Raw genomic sequence first — 24,276 nt, forward strand, 5'->3', positions numbered from 1 at the left:
AATACAGAGGGAGTTTAAACTAAAAGGCTATTTATCTCTCAAGACTCTGCTGATTCTAACACAATATGCTGCCTCACAGATTTGTTCATGATATCTAAAATTAAATTTAAAAAATGTGAACAGATGTAATTATGCAAAATATCATGAGATATTTTGATAAAGACATACAATGCATAATAATCACATCAGGGTAAATGGGGTATCCATCACCTGAAGCATTTATCCTTTGTGTTACAAACCAAAAATTATTATTCTATATTATCAACATTAATATCAACATTAATATTTGAGTGGATTAGAAGTCATGATATTAATAATTATTATCATATCCTAACTGGGAGGCTGTGAATAATAATTTTTGCTTTTTTTTGTGAAACGGTTCTATGTTTATTTATTTAACAATGATTTGGTTTTCAAGAGCCCAGGTAGTGCAAAGCAGCTTGTTTGGTGTTGCTGAGTGATAGGACTCGTATATTCTGTTTCCTCCAAGGCATTTTTAACTAGCAGAGTGACAGATGTAATGTCAACTAATATAAAGGCGTGAGTAAAGAAGGTTGAGGAATAGGATTCGGGAAATTGGTAACCAGTGATTATAATCTGATTGCCTCAAATTTCCAAGCTTGAACGTTGCTAAGGTGGGCAAGTTTTCAGGTTGTATGGTGGGTATTAGAGGCTTAAGGTGAAGAAAGTTCTCTCTGTCTTTGACCAGAGGCGTGAAAGATTCTCGATTATTACATTTGAATAGAGGTCAGAAATACGAATGTCATTCCCAGTGCTTCTTTGTCTTATTCCTCAGCGCCCATAACCCAGGGAACTGGAGTCAACTTCCCAATTGGAGAAATCCCAAGCCAACCATACTATCATGACATGAACTCGGGGGTCAATCTTCAGAGGTCGCTGTCTTCTCCACCAAGCAGGTACTGAAAGAAGGGCTGCTCATATTCTCAAGTGATACACACATAGGTTCGTAGGTGGATGATAGGCAGATAGATAGGTAGGTAGGTAAAGAGAGATGGGAAATAATTTTTGCTGGTAGTACACAGATTTTTAATCTTTCCTGGTTAAATTTATTTGGCTGTTACAAATTAAATGTAATTGTTGTACACAGCCGTTTTAAAAATCTTTTTCAGGGGGACAGGTAACTAGGAAAATATATTAATATGATTTTTGTCCTGTTGTAGGAAATATTAAAATGCTACAAGTTAACAAAATCTTTTGATGGCTTTAAAAATGATGTTGCTGTGGCAGTGATCTCTGGTTTATAACTGATTCCTGGTAACTTTTACCCAAATATTACATCTAAGCTTAGGATAATGAAACATAAAAAATAAAACGTGTCATTTACCTAGCCTTAAAATTAAAGACCACAGTTTGCCAAGTTCTTCAATTAGTTGATGTTTTTTGACTAATTTAATTAACTCTCTGTTACCAATGAAAATATTACCTTCCCTGAGATTTGGTTTAACCATTCTATGCTGGGGGTCAGCTAGAGAGAGTTCTCTTTGCTTTTTACTTCTCTGTTAACATTCTCATTTTTTTTTCCTGATCTTCTCATTGTAATTGCCAGTCAGGGTGAATAAAGATTACAGATGTATTGATTTTTTTTTTATTTGAGCTAGATCTTCAAGACCCATCTCATTCCTAGAGCATTAAATATATGTGTAATCAAATATGAGCATACATGAATTCTAGAGCAAAACACTCATTTTACGATGTCAACTTTTTAAAAATAAAAGGATACCTGCATATTTATTTTTCTAAAGTATTCTCAGTAGTGAAAGTTCGTTGAATTTGAATTAATTATGGACTGGGCATATGTATGTTTATAAACTAAGATCAATTTTATATCAGTTCTGGTTAAACCATTTTCATATAGTTAAATTGTGTAGCAAGATAATTTGGTTTATTATTAAAATAGTCTCTGACATATCAAAGTCTTAGAAATGCTTTGATTTTTCTAAATTTAAAATGTGAGCAGTAATTTTTAAATTCTGTCTGCTAAATCAGTATGTTGTCAACACATCTTTCTTCATGACTACTTTATATAAGATACTGTCTTTCAGAGTAAGCAAGGTTTAAAAAACATTTCTCTAGTACTTCCTTATGCATGTAATTTGTCCCCAATTTTAAGTTTTTCAGACAAATTTTCTGCTGACTCATAGATGAGAGAATATGTTTAAAAGAGAGTTAAAATGTAAGGTCTAACTTTGGATTCTTTGGGAAGAAACTAAGCTTAGCATGGATAGAAATTGCCATCTTCTACATCATTAATACTCTGAGAATTGTGAGTCAAATATTAATCATGAGTATCTACAAATGTACTCAGACATATACATGATTCAAGGGCTTGGAAACACAGTGCAGTGGAAAGAGCACACTTGCGGAAGTCAGACGTCCTTACCTTATGTCTGACTGCTTCCATCAACTTGCGCTGGACAGTCCACTGAATCTCTCCAAATGTGTCTCCCCATTTGTAAAAACAAGGGGATTGGTTTATGTATATGATTTTTGAGGTCAATTTCAATGCTGAAATCCTATAACATTATGGTTATTATTGCTGCAAAAAGTTAATTTTGAAGATTTTTTAAAAGGTTTTACCAGCATAGGTGTGAATAAGATTTTTTTTTTAATTAAAGAAAAAAATATTCACTGGGCACGGTGACTCACAGCTGGATTCCCAGTACTTTGGGAGGCCCAGGGAGGAGGATCACTTGAACCGAGGAGTTCAAGACCAGCCTGGACAACTCCCTCTCTACAAAAAAATTTTTTAATTAGCAAGGCTTGGTGGCATGTGTGTGTGATCCTAACTATTTGGGCGGCTGTGGTAGGAGGATCACTTGAGCCCAGGAGCTTGAGGCTGCAGTGAGCTGTGGTCATGCAACTGCACTCCAGCCTGGACAACAGAGTGAGACCCTGTCTCAAAAACAAACAAACAAAAAAAGAAAAGAATTCACTTTTATAGTCATAATTTCATAATTGTCTGCTTTATAGGATATTGGTGGGGGCATATGAAAGAAGTATGTCAACCAGTATGGGTATAAAATAACTTCTTAATCTTTGTTCTGGATACTCACCTTTCTTATTCATTGAGATGAGTCATATTTCCATATTAAAATGTATCATTTTGGCTGAGCACAGTGGCTCCTGCCTGTAATCCCAGCACTTTGGGAGGCTGAAGTGGGAGGATCGCTTGAGTCCAGGAATTCAACACCAGCCAGGGCAAAATAGCAAAACCCCATCTCTACAAAAAATACTAAAATCAGCTGGGTGTGGTGGCAGGCACCTATAGTTCAAGCTACTTGGGAGGCTGAGGTGGGAGGATTGTTTGAGCCTGGAAGGTGGAGTTTGCTGGGAGCCAAGATTGAGCCACAATGTACTACATCCTAGGTGAAAGAGTGAGACCCAGTCTCAAAAAAAAAAGTATCATTTTAAAAGTTTGAATTTGGCAATGGCCTTCTTTTTTTCACAGTCGATTTTAAGAATAAAGAATCAATAATCTAAGTTTTAAGAAAAAGTAAAGAATAATATATGAAATAGTTTATAATCAGTAAAATACTATAATTTTTTATTATTAATTATAGGGTTATTACTAAGAATTACTATTTGATAAGTATCTTCTAAATGCCAGCCACTTAACTAAAAGCTTTACATTTAACAACTCATTTTACTCTTCCAACCGTCTGCCTTTGAACTAGGTTTTATTGTTTCCAATTTACAGATGATTAAACTGAGTTTAGATAAGTTAAGGAGCTTACTATTAACAATTCATAAGTGGCCTACTCAAGATTTTATACTAGGACTGTCTTGACTCCAAAGCTCTTGTTTTACTTTATTACCTTATCTTTGGATTGCATTGTCAATGACAAGTGCTATTAAAAGGAACATCATTAGTATTGATAATAATAATGAGTCAGGTACACAATAACACAATTTTAATGTTAGAAGGCAAACAACATTAAGAGTTCACTTTTTATTAGTGGAATTTTTTTTGGAAATACATTTGAAAGATAAATATAATGAACACCATATTTGTTAGACAGGTTAGGTATAAGATGGTCTAATAAATGGTATACGCAACTAGAAATATTTGCTATTACTATTGATATCTTGAATACTCACCATTATTACTTGTGCTTATGAAAATTTTCACAGTAAGGATCTTCTCAGATCATTTACTTTAAAATGTACACATCTTCCCAGAAATCCCATTAATATAACTATTGCCATATTTTAACAGCAAAAGACCCAAAACTATATCCATAGATGAAAATATGGAACCAAGTCCTACAGGAGACTTTTACCCCTCTCCAAATTCACCAGCTGCTGGAAGTCGAACATGGCATGAAAGAGATCAAGGTGAGTAATAAGGAGAAGCCTCTAGAGACCATGAGTAAAATGTTGGCTCGTTTCTTAAGTTTCGTTGAGTCAAAATTTCATAATTAAACCAATATGGATTGTATATTTTTTTCATAAAATGATTCCTGTAGAATTATTTTTGAGATAATATGTTAGTCAAATGTCGTCAAAGTTAATTTATCCAAAATCTTACTTTTACATGTTTCGTTGGAGTTTTTTTTAGACAAAATGATATTTTAGAACCCACAATTATGTATGTGACTGATTATGGTCTGTCTACATTTGTTGGTTGGAGTACAGCAGAACCACAAACTGTGATTCAATTAGATCCGCCTGCTCCTCTCTATGGCGCGTTGCAGGGAGCCAAACTTTAAGCAGTTTGCAAGTGCCAGGAACTGAAAGTTGTCATTTAAAGGAACCTGCAATTCCTTTTGGAAGTAGGTAGACCATATACAATAAAGAAAAGTGTAATGTAAGATATTTTGTGTCGGAGTCAATCTAGCTATGCTTTCTAAATAAAACTGTGACCCAGTTCTAGGGCAGCTTTGAGGAGAAATAAAACTTTAAGAAATGGGTATTGAGACCCAGAAAGATTGAGACTTAGCTCTTCCTAAAGTCTGTTGTATTTACTATATTTCATTAGATATATCCATGCTTTCCCCCACAATCAGAGGGAGATTATTAAGCATGGAAACAGAAAAATTAGCTAACTGAAGTTTTTGTTGGTATGTAAGCATGTCTGCAAATAAGATCTTATATCAGCAGCATAAACGTGTATTTTTAAATTGTCTTTTAAATAGAATTCTGCATTAAAAAAATCTAGCCTGGGCAATGTGGCAAGACCCCATCTCTACAAAAAAATATAAAACATAAGCCAAGCATAGTGGTGTGCGTCTGTAGTCTCAGCTACTCAGGAGGCTGAGGTGGGAGGATCAGTTGAGCCTGGGAAGCAGAGGATGGAGTAAGCTGTGATCACACCACTGTACTCTAGCCTGGGTAACAGAGTGAGACCCTGTCTCAAAAAAAAAAAAAGTCTAAAAGAAAGGAATAATGGTTTTCAGCCCAAGACTTGGGTGTGTATTGGTGAGGGTTGGGGTACTCTATGTTGAGTACTCTTAGGAGACACATAACTCTGGGCCTTAACAGTTAAGGCCAAAGTCAGTTCTTTATTCAGTGCTCCTTCTTTGCTGCTCAAATTTTTTATACCGAGTGCCATGGCATTTAAAGAATAGTGAAAAATCTTCATGGAGACATTGGCCTTTGAGTCAAGTGTACCTCCTTTAGCACAACTGACTCAAAGCTCAATTCCTAAATCTCATCTAAATATCCTTGAGAGTAAAGAAGTGAGGAGCTGAAGAGGGTGGTGGTGGGAACTGAGACAAAAGCATAATCCTGTGTTAGGTGGGGAGGCAAATTTGAGAATGGCTGTGTGTGCCATGTGGCTGGACACAGTGCACATGGAGGGAAATAATGGAGATGGCAAGGGTCATTTTATGCAAGGATATGAAACTCAACTGGAGAGTTTTGACTGTGAGACCCCCCCTCAGAGGGAATTTTGTCTCTGAGACTCCCCTCATGAGAGACCCCACCAAATCTATTTTTCAGGCAGTAGGCAAAAATCATCTTTATAAAATGTAAATAACAGCATTTTACTCCCCTACTTCAGATCCTTTAGTCAATTCCCACTGCTCTCAGGAAAAAATGGGAATCTTTTCATATCACCAACAGGCCATAGCCTTGGCAGGTGACATTCTGCTTCCTCTTGCTTGCACTTGAGCCCACTGCTTTACTTGAAGTTGGGAATTCAACAACCGGGACCTTCCTATAAGTTATGACCTCTGGAATGCTCTTCTAACTCTTCATCTGGCAAACTCTTTGTCATCCTTCAGAGCCCAGCTTAAATTGAGAAATTTCAGTCTAAATTCTGTCTTCCTAGTTTTCTCTGTCAACACCCAGTACTGTTCTTTCATTGTACTCATAATATGTAATCATATAGCTATTTATGGGATTAGTTGTCTAAATCTGTCTACACTATGATAGAAGGGACCTTGTCTATTTTGACTATTACTGTAACCAGCACTTAACACGCACTTGGTGCGTAGTAGGAGTACAATAAATAGTTGTATAAATGAACCATTGATAGGCAGAACACCAGTCTCATTAGTGAAGGCAAGATATAATAGAGACTTTTACCAGAGTTGCAGAAGTGAAACGAAAAACAAAACCCTCAACCCTTTATATTTTATTGCTTGTTTTACTGACATTGTCAGCTTATTCTAAACAAAGCCATACTTTCCTTGTCAGAGAATTCTTCTGGAGAAGATTTTAATGGTAATAACCTTGTGAATGTGTGGGAATGGATGCGTTATTCAGAAGTGTAGGTGTTCTTTATTATAGAGAGTGTCACTTTGTAAGAATTGATTCCTCTTTAAGCCTACTGAATAAAGCCAATCTCAAATCATATTATGAAACATTTTTGAAAAGTAGAAGAGAAACTGTCATTCTTTTTCTTTGTGAAAACATTGTATTGTCTTGGTGATTTTCTTTTGTCAAGATGACTAGACTTATTGGAGGAGTCTGTAAAGGCATATTATGTTTAGAGGAAGGAAGAATATTCCATTCTCAAATGTGCATTTTAAACACACACACACACACACACACACACACACACACACACACACACACACACACACACACTCTGTCACTTTAATTCTGAAGACCCTGAAGACTTCGTAATGTGCACAATAAGCCATTGTGGGAAGAAGACTCAACTACAATGAAGAAATGCGGGCAGTACAGTACTATCTTTATAAATTTGCTAAGCCCAATGCAGTCCTTTTGTTCTTAGAAAATTGCTTTTTAAAAATTTGCAAAATAAAATGCCCAGTGGTTGTTCTTGTCCATCTTCTAATGTTCTTTAGACACACTTGCCTGTGATGGAGGGAGTTGTCTAAAGCACATATTGAGTGCCACTCCAGTCATTGAAATAGCTTTGACATGTCTTGTATTTATAATATTTTCTCCTACAAAGCCCTGCACTAATTGATACTCAATAACTATTTATTGGTTGATTAAAATATGCTTGTGTTTAAAATGGGCAGAAATCCTTAAAATTTACTATTAATTATTTCCTGGGTATGCCTTATTCTGTTAGTGTTAAATTTGCATTAAAATCTATTCTTGACATAGCCCTTAGCAAAACTGATTTATTAAATATGAGAATCAAAGATAACAAAATTATGGACAATATGTGGCATTCTGCTTTCCCTTTCAATCTGAAATACCAACCTAAACCATTGAGATTTATTCTGAGTAGGCAAAAATAAAGGATATAATATGACCAAATTATTACATGTATTCTGTTCTTAAAATAAATCAGGCAAAATATTAACACAAAATCTAGGTTTATGTAATAAACCTATTATGTAATAATATGTTCATGCAATTTTAGTAACTTAATGAAAAAGTATTTTTAGCATATTACAATAATAAATTAATTATGTCCTTATGTCATTTCTTTTCAAAACAAAAAGTTACAACTTCCTGATTATAAGAGAATTGTAATTTATACTTTTGCAAATATAGACATGAATATTTTAAAACTAACCATAATTTAATAGTGTTAAACATTTGGTAGGGGGCTATATAATTTGCTTCTTCTGATGAATAGTGATGAAAATTAAATTTGTCAGCACCTATATTATGTAATATTTATATTTTTACTTTGTATTATTTTATATATACAGAACGAAATGAAAAGGGAAATAATACTGAGTCACTAGCAAAGGGGTATCCAACAACTGTTATATTTCTTTCCTATGTTTCAGAATATTTCTCCTTGCTTAGTCTCTTCTGTAAATCCTGGTCTGAAACTTCTGACTGCTTCTCTCTCTATTAAAAACTTTCTTTTTTGGACATTGTTTTTCTTCATTTAAGATTTTAATGATTAATGAATAGAACCAGATTAGACTGTCAACAGGCAAGTTGAACATTTCTTTTATTCCAATACTTCCTCCGTAAAAAATTCCTTTAAGATCTTGTCTTTCTTAATTTTTTTTCCATCTGAGTCAATTCAGAGACTCAATTCCTAGTTGATGTACTTTTTTTGAAATTTTTCTTTAGAGCAGTCTTTTGTAACTTTTGATATAAGAGGAAAAATAAGAGGTCATAGTTTTTCGTCTAATTCAAGTTACTCTCATGAGACTAAATCCAGTTGTATTCCATTGCTCAGTGTGTTAGTCCATTTTCATGCTGCTGATAAAGACCTACTTGAGACTGGGCAATTTACAAAAGGAAGAGGTTTATTGGACTTACCATTCCATGTGGCTGAGTAGGCTTCACAGTCATGGTGGAAGGAGGAGCAAGTCACGTCTTATATGGATGGTGGCAGGCAAAGAGAGAGCTTGTGCAGGGAACTCCTGTTTTTAAAACCGTCAGATCTTGTGAGACTCATTCACTATCACGAGAACAACACAGGAAAGATCTGCCCCCATAACTCAGTCTCCTCCCACCAGGTTCCTCCCATGTCACGTGGGAACTGTGGGAGTTACAATTCAAGATGAGATTTGGGTGGGGACACAGCTAAACCATATCACTCAGTAATTTAACAGACAAATAAATAGTATGCTTGAACATTGAAAACAATTCTTTATAAGGTCACTTTGCCACTGCCATTCTAATAGTCACTAATTTATCTAAGTCTGAATGTAAAACTTCTAAAACATTTAATAGACATTTAATGAGAAAAAATATGATATGGTAAATATATTTGCAGTATGCAGCTGGGGATTTCGTTTTTTTTTTGTTTGTTTTCTTTTTTTTTTTTTTTTTTGTGAGCAGCAGCAAGATTTATTGCAAAGAGCGAAAGAACAAAGCTTCCACAGTGTGGAAGGGGACCCGAGCGGGTTGCCCTCAGCTGGGGATTTCTAAATGGAAATTTGAACAGCTTTTCAGCCAGATGAGTATTTAAACAACCTGTAATCTTAGATAAAATATAAATTCAAAAAGACTTTATGCAGTAAAATGTTATTAATTTCTACATGTATGGGATTTGAGATAATTTGGTTCAATGAACAATTTGTCAAATGTCTGTTATATTGCAGGAATTTTTATAGGCATTGGTTACACAAATATGAATAAATTAAGTTTCCAGCCCTTGACCTCCTGAATGGAAAAATAACTTTTACTATTTAGAAAAATCGGGGACTAAAATAAATAAGATTATGGGAGAACCGACTCCATGCTTTAGAGCTAGCTTAGTTTTAAGGACGATGAGCGGTAAATCTTTACATAAAATCAATAAATTGGCATGTTAGCAAGAACTAGCACTACTTGGTATATTGGCATGTTATTACAATTTGGAGAGTAGTTTGAAAAATTAAACTGGACTCTCAAGCTATATTTAGGCATTGTGTTCTGGTGTCTTAGGTACTAAAAAATAAAACTACTAATTTTTATAAAAGTCTCCAGTTCTGTTATATAAATGTCTTCTCAGTTAAGTCTTTCTGAAATTTTAATTTGTTTCCAAGTCCTAGAGATTTATTTTTGATAATTTTGAAAATATTCTCATTAGTAAGGTAGTCTTAACTGTTGTGCTAAATTTCAGTTTGCACTTTCTAGAGTTCTATAAGGATATAGTATTAAATGTCAAACGCATTAAGCCAGAGGGCCCAAGGGAACACTGGGGGCTAGAGAGTAAAAATGCCAGTTTCGTATTATGTGCTCAATCAGGAAATAAGTAACAGTAAATAAGAGTGTGATAGCATGCTGACAGAACCAGAATCAGAGGCCAGCATTTCTGTTTTTTTTCTCTCTGTTGCCCAGGATGGAGTGCGGTGGCACGATCATGGCTCACTGTAGCCTTGACCCCACAGGTTCAAGTGATCCTCCCACCTCAGCTTCCCAAGTAGCTGGGACTACAGGCACTTGCCACCATGCCCAGCTAATTTTTAAATTTTGTGTAGAGCTGGGGTCTCACTATGTTGCCCATGCTGTTCTGGAACTCCTGGGCTCAACTGATCCTCCTACCTGGGCCTCCCAAAGTGATGGGATTACAGGTGTGAGGCACCACACCAGGCTCCCCAGCATTTCCTAATGTGAGTTTAGGAATGTGAAAAGGTACGCTACATACGAAAGAGTGGTCAGCTAAATTTGGAAAATTTTTTTGTAACAAAAATTTCAACTATTTTCATTCATAAATGAATATGCAGAATATTTAATATGCTACTGTGTGCTGTGAATATCCAGGAGTGGCTCTTGACTGAACATGTTTATTAAGTTTGTGACTTCAGAACCTTTTATTTCTATCAAAGAATCCATAGGGAGCATTAATCCTAGGCTCAAACTTCGGAACACAGTGCTCTAGTCCAAACCACAGTCTGACAAATGATATAATCTCAAGATTTCTCTAGAGCAGTGGGAGCTGAGTGAATAAGCAGCTTTCATAGATGGTTGAATAACTGCTATCTGGGAGTCATTAACATTAAATGAAGTCCTAGAAAATGGCAGTGCAGACACCTTAGTAACCATACTGGAAGAAGTTTTAAAGTTCTCTTTGGGGACCAAGTAGAACACCAACAATTCCTTATATTCCTGCAGTTTGTATCACAGGGATGAAATAGCAAATATTCAAATACCAAAGTTTTGAACCAGAAAAAAGAGAGCTACAAATGCTTTTGGTGGATGAATGTGAAGAAGAGATGGTTTGAATTTGATGTTCAAGCCCAATTTTTAAGTTTCTTTGTTTAGCTTCTTCTTATGGAAAATATCAAAAGTAAAGAACTCTAAGTGAATTTCTAGGTACTACCCTGGCATTGGAAAGCAAACTTCAAGGATGCTTCCACCCTGAAGAGGAATGCCTCTTCAACTACACTGCTACACTGCTGTAATTGAAAAATCACAACACGATCTTCTTCAAAATGGAAAGGAAAACAATAAATTGTTGGTGAAGGCTTTCATCAGAATTCCCCACGTTGCCTCCTAATTAGTGAATGTTTGTTCCCCCTTCATGTGTTCTAATCAAGAATAGCATTTTGGATGGGGTAAACTTGTATACATGTTAGAAGGGCTGGTACTGATTAATATGGAAAAGTCGTGCTCATATTTCTGTGCTCTGGAGACTTAAAGATTTGAAAATACAGCATTTTGCAGAAAAACCACAATAGATAATTAGTTTGAAAAAATAACAACTTTCTATTTAATACTGGGTTTCTAGCTTGATGGAACACAGCTTAAAATAGGGAAGTGGGAAACCCATGGGAGATAATATCATAGTGTGCCATACAAAGTTTCTCTGCATAAGAAAAGGTTTTATTTCAAATCTTTTTACATATTGAGTTCATGTTTAAGCTTATTGTGAAGTAGTTTGGAAAGCCAGTGTCATTTGAGTTATTAGACTCCCAATATCATATACAATAAGAAATTGATTTTTCAGGTACAGATCACAAATTATTAGAACCCTTAGTAAGACATAATTCAAGCTCCTGTTTCACAGCTAAGTAGTCCAAAGGATCAGAGAGGCTGTCCTGTCCCAAGTAATGAATGGCAGAGCCTAGATCTTTGTTCAAGGGATTTTTTTCATTTTCTGTTATCCTGCAGCCTGCCTGGGGAATCAGTATGTAACCTTACAAATGGCCTAGGAGATTTAAACACTGCTTCGCAAGTCTTCCCAGAGGGACACTTTTCTTGGAAAGCTTAAGGAAGACTCTGTTAGACCTAACAGAACTAGAATGAGAAAATAGAGGTGTATTTGTGAGTTTTCAGGGTTCTGAAAGAATTCTCAAAACAAAATTTTGAGATGGTAAAATTTTACATATACATACACACACACATATAAATCAACTATTATTATTAGTGCCAGGATTAAAATTTTTTCAACTAAAATAAACTGAAGATATGAATGCTTTTGAAGAATAAATGTGGGGAAGAGTTTGTTTGAAATGAATGTTTAAGCACAATTTTAAGAAGTCTTTTGGCCTGGAGAATATTGAAAGTAGAATTGTAAAGTGAACCTCACTGTACTGTCACACAGCTTCAACTGTTATTAACACTTTGCCAGTCTTATTGCATTTACTATCTCCCAGTTTTTCAAAGTATTTTAAAGCAAATCCCAGATATCTGTCATTTTGCTTGTAAATAGATCTGAGTATTTCGAACAATGAACTTTTTTTTTACATAATCACAGTGCTGTTATCAATTTAACAAATATAACATTAATTTCTTAATATAATCTAACATATAATCCATGTTCAAATTCCCTGGAATATCTCAAAGGTTGTCTTGTTTGAATCAGGACTCAAATTTAGTCCATAGATTATACTTGTATTTTCACCTTCTTTTTAGCCTACACTGATTATTCGCCTCCTTTTTCTGTATTATTTATTTATTGAAGAAAGCATTTAATTTAAAAATTGTCTTCAAAAAGCACATGTAAATGAAACAAGGAAAACAAGATTCTATTGCCATTTGTGGTTGTCATTTATTTATTGAGCCCTTCCTTTCTGTCAGGTGCTTGGCTAAGTTTATATCTATTTTTCTTTTAAACCTGACAGAAACCCCATTTTACAGCTTACTAAACTGATCATTACAATGCTTAAGAAACTCATCATAGATCATGTAGATCATAAGTAGCAGAGGTAGAATGGGAACCCCTGGCTCTCTAGCTGAAGAAACCCATGCTCGTTATTACTATATAATACTGTATCCCAAATAAGTCATTGAGATACTATGTTTATGATTTTGCAAACTAATTATAAAACCTCTGTTACAATTTTTTTTAATGCATGAAACTTCAATACAGATGAATGCACATAATTTCACAGGGGTTCGTAGACTCCTCAGAGATTCATGCATGTAGTCCTTGCTCTGAAATCAGGTTAAAATCACTTTTCCATTTAATAAGATAGTAATAAATAATCCTAAGTTCTAGAATGTTTTTAGTAGAAGTGTGTGATATATGGCCAGTTTAAAATGAGCTATATTTGTCAAAATATAAAAATAAAGTATATATTTATTATCATACATATGTTTTCTTTTAGTTCTGTTCTAGTCTTTTTGCCTTAAGCCTAGTGCACTGTAATTGTGATTAGGAAACTCTAAATACTGGTGTGGTCTTAGACAAATCACTTAACTTCAGTAACTCTTGAGTTTTCCCATCTGTAAAATAACAAAGTTGTATACTGAGATTTCTTTGTGTTCTAACATTTTAGATTTTGAATCTATTGGAGTCAAAGAATTTGAAGATCTTCAGTACTTGAGTCTTTCCAAAGCCGTCATTAACATGGATCTTTTGGAAAATCCAGAAAGTTTTCTGTTTCTTAAATTATTTTTTGAATGTTCATTTTAAACACTCTCATTGAATAACAATAATTGGGCTGCTTATGTGCTTGGAGGCCCCGTATATTTTGCTTTACACCTGAGGAATGTGCAGTTCTCACAAATGCATGTCCTGTCCTGCACCATTCTGGTGCAACAAATGATTGATAGAGATTGAGTTATTATAACAGAACCTTGTTATGGAATCAGTGTCTCCTACTTTGAAAACAAATGACTCAGCCAGACAGCAACATTTATTTTCCCTAAATGACTAGGGATGTAGCAATGGGAGACCATTATCCTGTGACAATATTCGGTTTCATTGACATTATCTCACAAATGTAATTGGTCCATTACTAAATAGAGGTTTTGTTACTGATGAATTTCACATGATTTCTAAAACCATTAGGATAATAAATATGCCATCATAGTAATTTCATTGACAGAATGTTCTTTTTTTCTTCATTTACATTTGTTGGAGAAAAAAAATATAGATTTAGGTTGAACTTAAACACTACAATTTATACCAATTTTGACTACTTTTCCATTAAGAGCAACAGAATATTGTGCAGAGTAATCATATTTGCATTGAGCTGCTGAACTGATGACCTTAAAATTTTTGTAATTCTTTTTCTACCACACTAAATCACATCAAATCATAATTGTTCTCAAGCAATTAGTTTACTACCTCAGTGTAATGATTTTATTTGAAGTAAGTTCCAGATCATTTATAGGACTTTCCTGTAAATCCACTAAAGTAACACATCAGTTAAATCAACTCTAACCATTACCAGCGTGGATAATAACAGCATTAGTAACAACAAAAACCTTGAGATGTCTTGTAGCATAAATGTTTTTAAATGTATGGCTTTTCCCCAAATGTTCTCCTCTGAAAACTCATCTGTAATCTTGTTAAATTAGAACCCTTCCAGTATCTTTCTGACTTTTACAGTTAAGGTTATGGTATTGATTTTATTTTATAGCCCATGGCTCTCAGATGCTTAACATTAATAAGCCTCCATAGCCAAGAGGTTTTCCCGAGAGGCATGGTGAATAGCAGCTATTTACCTATGCCAATGTTTAATAAGCGACGAAAATGTGCTCCAAGTCCTGCATAATTGTTTGATGTTTTTTCTCTCTTTCAAATTAGGTTTACACACATTACTCAAGACCCTTTATCATTGTCTGTCTGTTAAAATGAAATTGCTTAGTGGACAAAAGCATTTTGAAGTGTTTTTAAAAAGTAGTTTTCACTTATTCCATATTCACTGTTTTAGCACTGTTCTTCATTATTCAAAGGATTTTTTTAAGTGTCTCTGGAAGACATTTGTGAGCTTCAAAGAGGTTTGCTTTAACTTGGTATTGGGTGTAGGTGTAGCCTCGAGACCTTTTTTATAGCGAAGTGATAAAATTGAGACTTGTAGGAACATGCTACTTAACTGTGCTTGGGCTAAAATATATGGCAAGAGAGACTTAAACTATTAGAAAAGATTTTACTTTACTGAGGAATACAATAATATGCTCAAGTGTAATTAAGATTAAATAACTCAGTAATTAAAGTAAGAATTTCATTTATTTAACACAAAGACCACCATACTTTCTCGTTTGAAAAGGAACTGATTTCATAAATTAAAAAAAAATGGTTGAGAAATCTAATTGAAGATGACATCTTATCTCCTCTTAACGTAGCTTGCCATTTTTTCCAGTGTTATTTTAGAGTGTGATAAATGTAAATATATATATATAAGGAGATACTTTCTTAACATGGCAGCTAATTATTTTTTGAATCATCTGGCATCATCATCAAACTACTGTAGTGGGATTACATCCATATGTCTTGTCATAACATTCAGAGCTTTTTGTTAACTTGGAGTGTGTGGGAAGGACTTGTTCACATTTGCCACACAATCATAAAATTTTACATCTAGAGGAGTCCTTAGACACAGATATTTAGATATTCTTTTTTCTTCACTGTATTTTCAAAAGACATTGTTTTGCCTGTAGCCGACTAAATTGCAAATGTTACATTGAAGCATTTCATTTTACAGTTTTGCAATATCCAGTACCTAAACTAATATGAAGCTTTCCTTCTTGCAGTGTAATGTTGGACACCTAACAGGATTCAATATTGTCAACCCAGCTTTGGGAATTATTTATAGTATTCTGTGGAGCTACAGGCAACAATTTTCCCAAAAATATCTATTTTACAGTTTTTACAGTAAAAGTAATAGTTATTTGTGGGGAATTTGAAAAAACAAACTTTCAAATATGAAGAAGAAAATAAAAATCACATGTAATCTCATCACATAAAGATAACTTCTGTTAGTATTTCATTGTATATATGCTAGCCTGTTTTTCTATGTATTTTTCTGCATTTCCGTGCGTTCTATTTCTATGAATGTATTTTTGCAGTAAATTGAGCTTATATGATATATGCTATTTTGTAAGTTTTTTTGTCTTTATAATCTAATGGCATTTTGCCATATCCTTCAATTTCCTTTTTTTTTTTTTTTTTTTTTTTTTTTTTTTTTTTGAGACAAGAGTCTCGCCCTGTCACCCAGGCTGGAGAGCAGTGGCGTGATCTTGGCTCACTGCCACCTCCACCTCCCTGGTTCAAGCAACTCTTCCTGCCCTAACCTCCCCAGTAGCTGGTATTACAGATGCACGCCACCATGGCCAGCTAATTTTTGTAGTTTTAGTAGAGATGGGGATTCGCCATGTTGGCCAGGCTGGTCTCGAACTCCTGACCTCAGGTGACTTGATCCACCCGCCTCGGCCTCCCAAAGTGCTGGGATTACAGGCATGAGCCACCCCATCCAGCCTTCCACTTTGTAATGAGTACATAATATGCCACACTTTGGCTACACCATAGAATTTTAAATATCTACTTTGCTGATGAATATTTAGATAGTTTTGGAGTTTTTGTATTATAAAGAGAGATACAGTGAACATCACTGCATGTAACTCTGTGCCTAATCTGATTGGGTGATTCTTGTCTAGTTCTTTTCACTGTCCCAAGTCCCTAGCATACTGCCTGGCATGAAGTCACCAAGTAGGAGTTCAATGAAATTTTGCTACGGGAATAAATACATTCCTACTGTAGAATTACTAAGTTAAATCTTATGTCCATTTCTAAGGCTTTTGGTAAATATTGGCATAGATCTTATCAATTTACATTCCCTAGAGCAGTGCCTGAGTGGCTTAACTCCACTGTTATAAGCCGTAATAATTTCAATGTAGCACATGGCTCTATAAGCAATTTCGAAGCATGTCCTCTGATAGAAATTTATAGAACATTCTTTATGGCCCTGTGACTTTACCCATGCACCTCTTTTTTATCATTTGTATTTTATTTAAACCATCAAGGAACACACCATGTATCTTCTCCCCATGAGCCAGGATAGCTCCATTTGTCAAGAAAATGGAGAAATTGAGAGGGTATTGTACAAAGGATTGTACAAAGCTTTCAAGTAAAGGCAGAGCCTGCTTGGTCTCTCTCCCCTTTCTTCCTCCTCCAGGACACACACCCTCACCCATCATCAGTCCTTTATTTATTAGGTAAAACCTGTTAAAGTAAGGATCGCTGTCATTCTCTACATGGAGATCCTTAGAAATAAATACCTCAAAGGTTTGGACTGGGATCTTAAGTATCTGGCAGGCTAGATGCTGCCCCAGTCTGGCCTTAATAGTTGTCTTATTCTACATAACACTCATACACTTATAAATAACCTGGACACTTTCCTCTCTTCAACACTGTTTATCCCAGGGCAAAAACAGAGGCAGAGAAATTGTAGTCTTTTTAGCTTTCAGTTGGCAGTCATCTTCTCTGCCTTCTCCTTGTCCTCTGGGAACAGAGCCCAAACTGTTTCCTTGTCTCAGGACTGACTCTGGATTTGTGGCCTGAAGTAAAAATGTCAGATTTCAGCTACAAAACTCATCCCACACACTTGATTTGGTAGCCTGTCATTTACTACCTTATTTATTTTAAATAACATTATTATTTTATACAGATGGTTCTTTTCTTTTTCCTGTTGTCTTCCAGCTTCCACCCAACATTTTAATGGAAAGCAGAAATATCCCAGTTAAGCTAAAGCTCATTTTTCTCTTTCAGTGCTGTGTTGCTTGACAGAGTTTCAATGGAGTGATGGATGTGTTGACACCTTTGCCTTCACCCAGCAATGAATTTGGTCTCTGAAGAGGTTTTCAATATTCAGAGTTTTTGTTTATCTATAAAACTCTTTAAAAAAAAAATCTATGAAAGTTTAATACTTTCAAAAGTCCAAAAAATGAAGAACTTTGAAAATTATGAGGGTGTATCAACTTGATAAAACTTGTCAATATAATATAATCTTGTCAAATCCCAGCCATTGGACTGTCTCTAAGCTAAGTGTGCTTATGTATGTTCTTTCCTTCTCTGGTCTGTATCAAACTCCTCTGGTCAGTATCATACCAGAGGGTCAAAGTTAACAGAAGTTTTGCAACTGTTTTCATTACACTTTGAGTTTTCTTCTGCCAAAAAAAAAAAAAAAAAAAAAAAAAAAAAGAGGACGAAGGAAAAAATGAAGAAAGGAAAAAAGAAGACCGTGTGCAATGAATCAAGCCTATAATCTCAACACTTTCAAAGGCCAAGGCAGGAGATCTCGTGAGACTAGGAGTTCCAGACCAGCCTGGGCAATATAGCCAGACTTTGTCCCTACTAAAAATTTACAAATTAGTTGGGTGTGATCGTGTGCCCATAGTCCTAGCTACTTGGGAGGCTGAGATGGGAGGATCGCTTGAACCCAGGAGTTTGAGGCTGCAGTGAGCCATGATTGTGCCACCGCAGCCTGGGCAACAGAGTGAGACCTTGTCTCTAAAATAATTAAATAAATTTAAATAAATAAATGAAATTTACAAAATAATAAAAGACAGGAAAAAGAGGAATCCTGTAAATTGTTCAGCAGCATGATAATGTGAAAAATAAAGAAAATATTTAGATATTTTTAACAATGATTATAGCTTTATAAGCACTTAGCAATAAAACAAACCTTAACGTTAAATACTGGAGAATAAAAGTAGCCAGGAAATGGTGACTTGTCTCTACAGGGTTCATTTAGACTTGTTTACAAGTTACAAGTATGGCATGTAAATAAGGAAGACAATTTAGGAATATGTAAAATAATTAGACTTTTAAAACATTTTGAAGGAATTTACTTCTTTGTTAACCAGATAGAAATAGGACTATTCTATCCTAGAAAGAGGACTAAATCACAGGACTGGCACAGTTAATACATTTTAATTTAGTGATATGGTATGCTGAAAATAATAGCTTCCAGAAATTCAAGAATTCTTGTGTGTTCTTACATAATTACTTTGAAATTGTTAAAAATTGTGTTACTATAGGGAAGAAAAGGAATTTTTCAAAAAAGAAAATTGTATGTTTTCTATGTAGGCTTTAGAAGTCTGATTTGTAACCTTAATCTACTCGAGCATATTGGAAAAGCTAACATATTGCTCTACTATATGTGAAAAAGGAGCAGGTGTCCCAGACAGGCAGGTGTTAAGGTGCTGTTTGAGCTTGCCCTAGATCACTAGTTGACTTCAATGAAGTTCTACTAACAGGTGGCTAACTGATTGGAGTGCCATGTGACATTTATCCCGGGAGCGACTTGGATGACAGGCTGCTACAGACTGAGGAAGGGGTCTTTGCTTTGATGAAGAAATTGCCAAAACTCATGTCTCATTAGTGTTTCCTAAGGTTCTTTGGAAGTGAACAACAGTTTAATTAAGGGCTGACGTAAACACGTTTCTGCACACTTTCCCTGCAGCATTTTATCACATTAGAATTGATCAAAATTGTTGCCTTGGGCTGACTTGAACAGATATACATCTGGAGCGCCATTTGTGCAAGCTGCCGATGAGTCGAGTACATACGCTGTGTTTCACAGCGACTCTCTTCCTTTGTAGATGAAATTACCTTGTTGGGAGATGAGTTGATCTAACTCTTTATTTGCTTAAGTCCTTATCTCTTTGAAGTGATGACGTGAAATAAATAACACATCAAGGCCTAGGATGTATATATGTTACAGTGCCAAAAATATATATAGTATGGTCAGGAAAAATCGTGATAATTTGATTTTGCAAAATACTTATTTAAAGGGATGCTTAAGAATAAATGAACCAACTTTATCAGTAGCCTGCTTGAACTTTTTTCTTACATGGTGATCTTTTATTACATATTCAACTACACGATGAGTTTCTAAAGTCATAGCTAATTTTCCAGTTATAAATGTAAACATGGGTGTACACATTGAAGAATAACACCATCAATGTGAATCTTTTTTAAAAAATTATTCTCTCTAATCTGTCATTAAGAAGAATTCTTTCTGCAATCCAGTATTATTATGATTGCAACTATTTAATGCATTTCTGTCTTTAATTTCTGCCCTCTCTACTAAACCATGAGCATCACCAAGACAGGGACCACGTGGTTTTGTTTGGCATCTTGATGCATAGCCATAGTTCCTCACACTTATTAGAATCTCAGTGATTGATTTTCTTTTCTCTTTGCTTTACAGTCAGCTACTTCTCATCTGGTGATATTTATTCATGGAACATGAATTTTAAGATATACTGGCTATGGTTATTTTTCTCATCCTGCACTACTAGTCATCACTTCATAATACAGTTTCTTTCACATGCAAGAGATTCTAAAATAAGCTGCCTAGACACGGTGCCTGCTTTACCTCTTCTTTCTTTCATTTCTACTTTTTTTTTCATTCTCTTCCCAAGTAGCATATTCTTCCAGCCTCTACATCTTTTTGTGTTTTTGGTAAAAGCATGTTCCTTAGGAGGTAAGCCATTAGTCACCTTTTTAAAAAAAGCATACGCAGTGGATACAAGTAAATAACAATGAAAAATTCATCAAGCAATATAAGATACAAACAAAAGATCATTAATGAAATCTAGATCTCAGGGATTTCCAAGAGAGATTACTTAAGGAGAAAACAAGTTTGTTCAGTGGATAAAACATTGTTCTATGGGTGGAATAAGGAGAGTGGAAATGCCTCATTTTCTAGTTCAAGTTAATGTCATAGACCAGGGATGGCACAGAGTTAAAAACATATTTCTCCTGCTCCTAATGGAAGCCATAAGAAAATTAGCTTCACTGAAGTTTAAACAAAATGGAATAACAAAGAAAAAGAGCTATTTAAAAATGTGATACTGTGGTAGATCTTGCAATGAGAAAGATACTGTTTGAAGGATACGATGCCAGCTGCTGGTTTTTATAAAGTGCCATGGTGAGGAAGGCCTGGAGGAGACTAGGAAGAAAATTTTTGGTTCAGCCAGGTACAAGTGAAAAGGGCGGTGAGAACAGAAAAAAAAAGTCAAATTTTTGGAAAGTTTTTTCTTCTAAAATCAATTCATTTATAAATTATTACTTTCTAAATCAAATTTAAATTGTTCTGTCTGATTTTAAGCCATCACTGGCCTCTACTTGTTTCTCTTCAACTACCAGCAACTCCTGCCTCCCTCCCGCCAGTAGAAACATCAGCTAATCCTTTGCCTATCATTTTGCATCTCTTTTCAGCTTCTTTATTTTATGTATTATTCAACTTATGCATTATTATGTATGCATTATTCAAGTTATTATATATTTATGCATTATTCAACTTTATTATTATTCAACTTATTTTCAACTTAATCTTTTTATGTAGTATTCTTCCTGCTTGAGGGACAGTAGATTGTGTAAAGCGTGGTATTTGTTTTTCTTCACAGAAAGGTCACTTTAAAGTATCTTTTCTATATATTCATTCTTCAAACTTTTTTTTGTAGCATATGAGCACATTACACATAGAAACAATATCATTTTTCACCTTGGCATGAAGCCTTTTAGACTGTAGACATTCAAAATAAATTAAAATTAAAATAATACTAGTTTGGTTCATGATTAAAATGTAATAGCTAGAAACTCTGTCCTTACTTTTTCCCCAGATAATTGATCTTTTATTTCCCCTTCTAGTCTAGAGAGGGTGTTTTTTCTTGTTTTTTTGTCTTTTTTTTTTTTTTTTGAGCGGGGATTCACTTTTGTGTCTTCCTAAGTTCTTAGCATAGTGCCTTCTGCATGCTGTGTAGCAGTGTATTTTTATTAATGGGCCAAGAATTAATTTCATTTAATGAGAAAACAAAGGCAATTAAACCTATATTCTGATGCTACCGTTCTTCACCTGTTTCTAAAGCAAATCCTTTCAGTTTGGTCAGTGAACCTTCCCATTCTTATATTTACTATTATAAGTTACTTTTGTTGTTTAAGGAAAGAGTTTGTGGTTCCTTTTGCAACTTGAACAGCAAATTGTATTCTGTTTCTTCTGTGTTGGTCTGTATAATCCTCTATGAAGGTACCGTTATTATTAGGTGCATGCCAAAAAAAGAATTGAAAAAATAAATGGACCCATAATAATTACTCAGTAAAAGCAAGTGTGTCATTTTGGCTAAGAAAATACAAATGCTTTGCTTCTTAAAATTTATATAATTTACATTAAAAATTACATAATCATCTTCAACTTCTATATAAACACCCTTGATTTATGTGCCCTTTACAAAAGGAGACCCATGAATTTGCCTGAGTTTAATGAAAAGTCTGATATAGTTACAGTAGTTGCAGTTGCCTTAATTGATCCTCTTCTCCAGAAATGACATACCCAGAACGACACTGTTCTGTTTCTCAAGCTGTGGTCACATTAATTTTTTTTTTTTTTTTTTTTTTTGAGACAGAGTTTTGTTCTTGTCGCGGCTGGAGTGCAATGACACTATCTTGGCTCACTGTAACCCCTGCCTCCAAGGTTCAAGCGATTCTCCTGCCTCAGCCTCCCAAGTAGCTAGGATTATAGGTGCCCACCACCACCCCCAGCTAATTTTTGTATTTTTAGTACAGACGGGGTTTCACCATGTTGGCCAGGCTGGTCTCGAACTCCTCACCTCAGGCGATCCACCCGCCTCAGCCTCCCAAAGTGTTGGGATTACAGGCGTGAGCCACTGCACCCGGCCTAAATTATTTTAAAATGAGGTATAATTATGCTTTATTATTTATTCTATGGAATTTTTAGAAACTGATTTACCCAGTTACATTTTACTTGAAATTTATATTTAAACATAGGTAAAGCAGAAGAGTATCAATAAAAAGTTCCCAGTTTCTTTTTCAAACAGTTAATTTTAAATTAAAAATTTGGAATGGCAAGTGATTGCATCATCTATAACAAGAAAGACAGAATAGAGGTTCTTTTCCACCTCTTAATAATCTGTATGTCTATGATTTTACATCCATTAGTTAAAGGCCTATATTTGTAGTATTACCTTTTGAAATCACATAGCTCTTAAGCGAAATTAAGTATTATTTTTGGCATCTTGAAGATAGCGAAATGAGCTTTCTTTGTCTATTTTTTAAACCATGGTTTAAATTTTTTTTCTTTTTTTATAGTGGCATTAATTGCTGTGGTTTTATGAACAATTTATTTGTTTTTTTTTTTTGAAAAAGATATACAGAAATGGCTCTCTGACTCATCAAAGTTCTGATAGATTCACAACAGCCAGTTAGTCACAAATTGTAGCTTACAGCTACAAATCCGCCTGGCATTTTTTGTAGACTGTGATGTCTACTGCCTTTACAGTAGCATATTCATCCTTTAAATGCCACCATACTGAAAATGCATATTTAATTTTATGAATGCCTTTACCAGAGCTTAGGTAATTTTTCAAATGGTAAAATGTAATGATAATTAGTTTGTTATATTAATAGCACCATAGTTTCTAATTTCAAGAAAACTCAAAAATGCAAATTGTGTACATTTTGTATGTGTGATAAAGTTTTGGTGTTTTTTTCTTTTAATAAAGATTTATTTTCTTTTAGAGATACATGCTGAACTACTTAGAAGCAAAGTTATATGATATCTGGGATTTGCTTCAAAGTACCACAGGGAGAGAAAGTGTAGATGGGGATAAAGATGAAATAAGATTTGTTATGAGTTGATCATTGCCGAAGTTGGGTTATCGGTACATGAGGATTCATTACAATTCTGTCTACTTGTGAATACAGTTAACGTTTTTCATAATAAAATACAAATTTTATAGCTCATATCATTTTTATAACATTTTACTATAAGTTGATAAACTTCCATTAAAGTCAACAGCACTCAAGATGTTAAAACCAAGGCACATCTCTCAACTCCCTGCTTATTCCAACAAACTGCATGGTATAGTCTCTTAGTCAACTAAGATGATGACGGTCTACATTGCTTAATAATTTAATTGGGTGAACCCTGTTAAAATATTTATTGCATTAGCTCTATCATGATTCTTATTTCAAGCTCTCATGATCTATCTTTTGGCAGTATTAAATATTTATGAAATGAATGAGTGAATGAAGCCCGAAATCTCTGAATTCTTTTCCTATCACAGCACCTTTGCAATTCCTTCTTACTTGTCCACATCGCCTCACTAGATTTTAAGCTTTAAAGGAGCCAAAAGTGAGTCCAGTTCACCAGTGTGTCCCAGGCTAGTGCAGCGTGTGGCATACATTCGGTCTTGAACAAGTATTTATGGAATGAATGTATTGATGAATCTGTCTTCTGA

At 34.7% G+C, this 24,276-nt stretch overlaps 1 protein-coding gene across 21 annotated transcripts in view; it reads left to right on the forward strand.

The window, feature by feature from the left end:
- Nucleotides 1-24,276, forward strand: part of NFIB (nuclear factor I B) — a 240,025-nt gene that overhangs the window by 170,780 nt on the left and 44,969 nt on the right. For all 21 annotated transcript variants that reach the window (XM_016960604.4, XM_054657934.2, XM_054657936.2 and 18 more), the window contains 2 exons: nt 797-917; nt 4,238-4,356. In XM_016960604.4, coding sequence (XP_016816093.1) covers nt 797-917; nt 4,238-4,356 — 240 coding nt within the window. The remainder of the gene's footprint in view (nt 1-796; nt 918-4,237; nt 4,357-24,276) is intronic.

The sequence above is a fragment of the Pan troglodytes genome, chromosome 11, assembly GCF_028858775.2.
Source record: "Pan troglodytes isolate AG18354 chromosome 11, NHGRI_mPanTro3-v2.0_pri, whole genome shotgun sequence".
NCBI classification, from domain to species: domain Eukaryota; kingdom Metazoa; phylum Chordata; class Mammalia; order Primates; family Hominidae; genus Pan; species Pan troglodytes.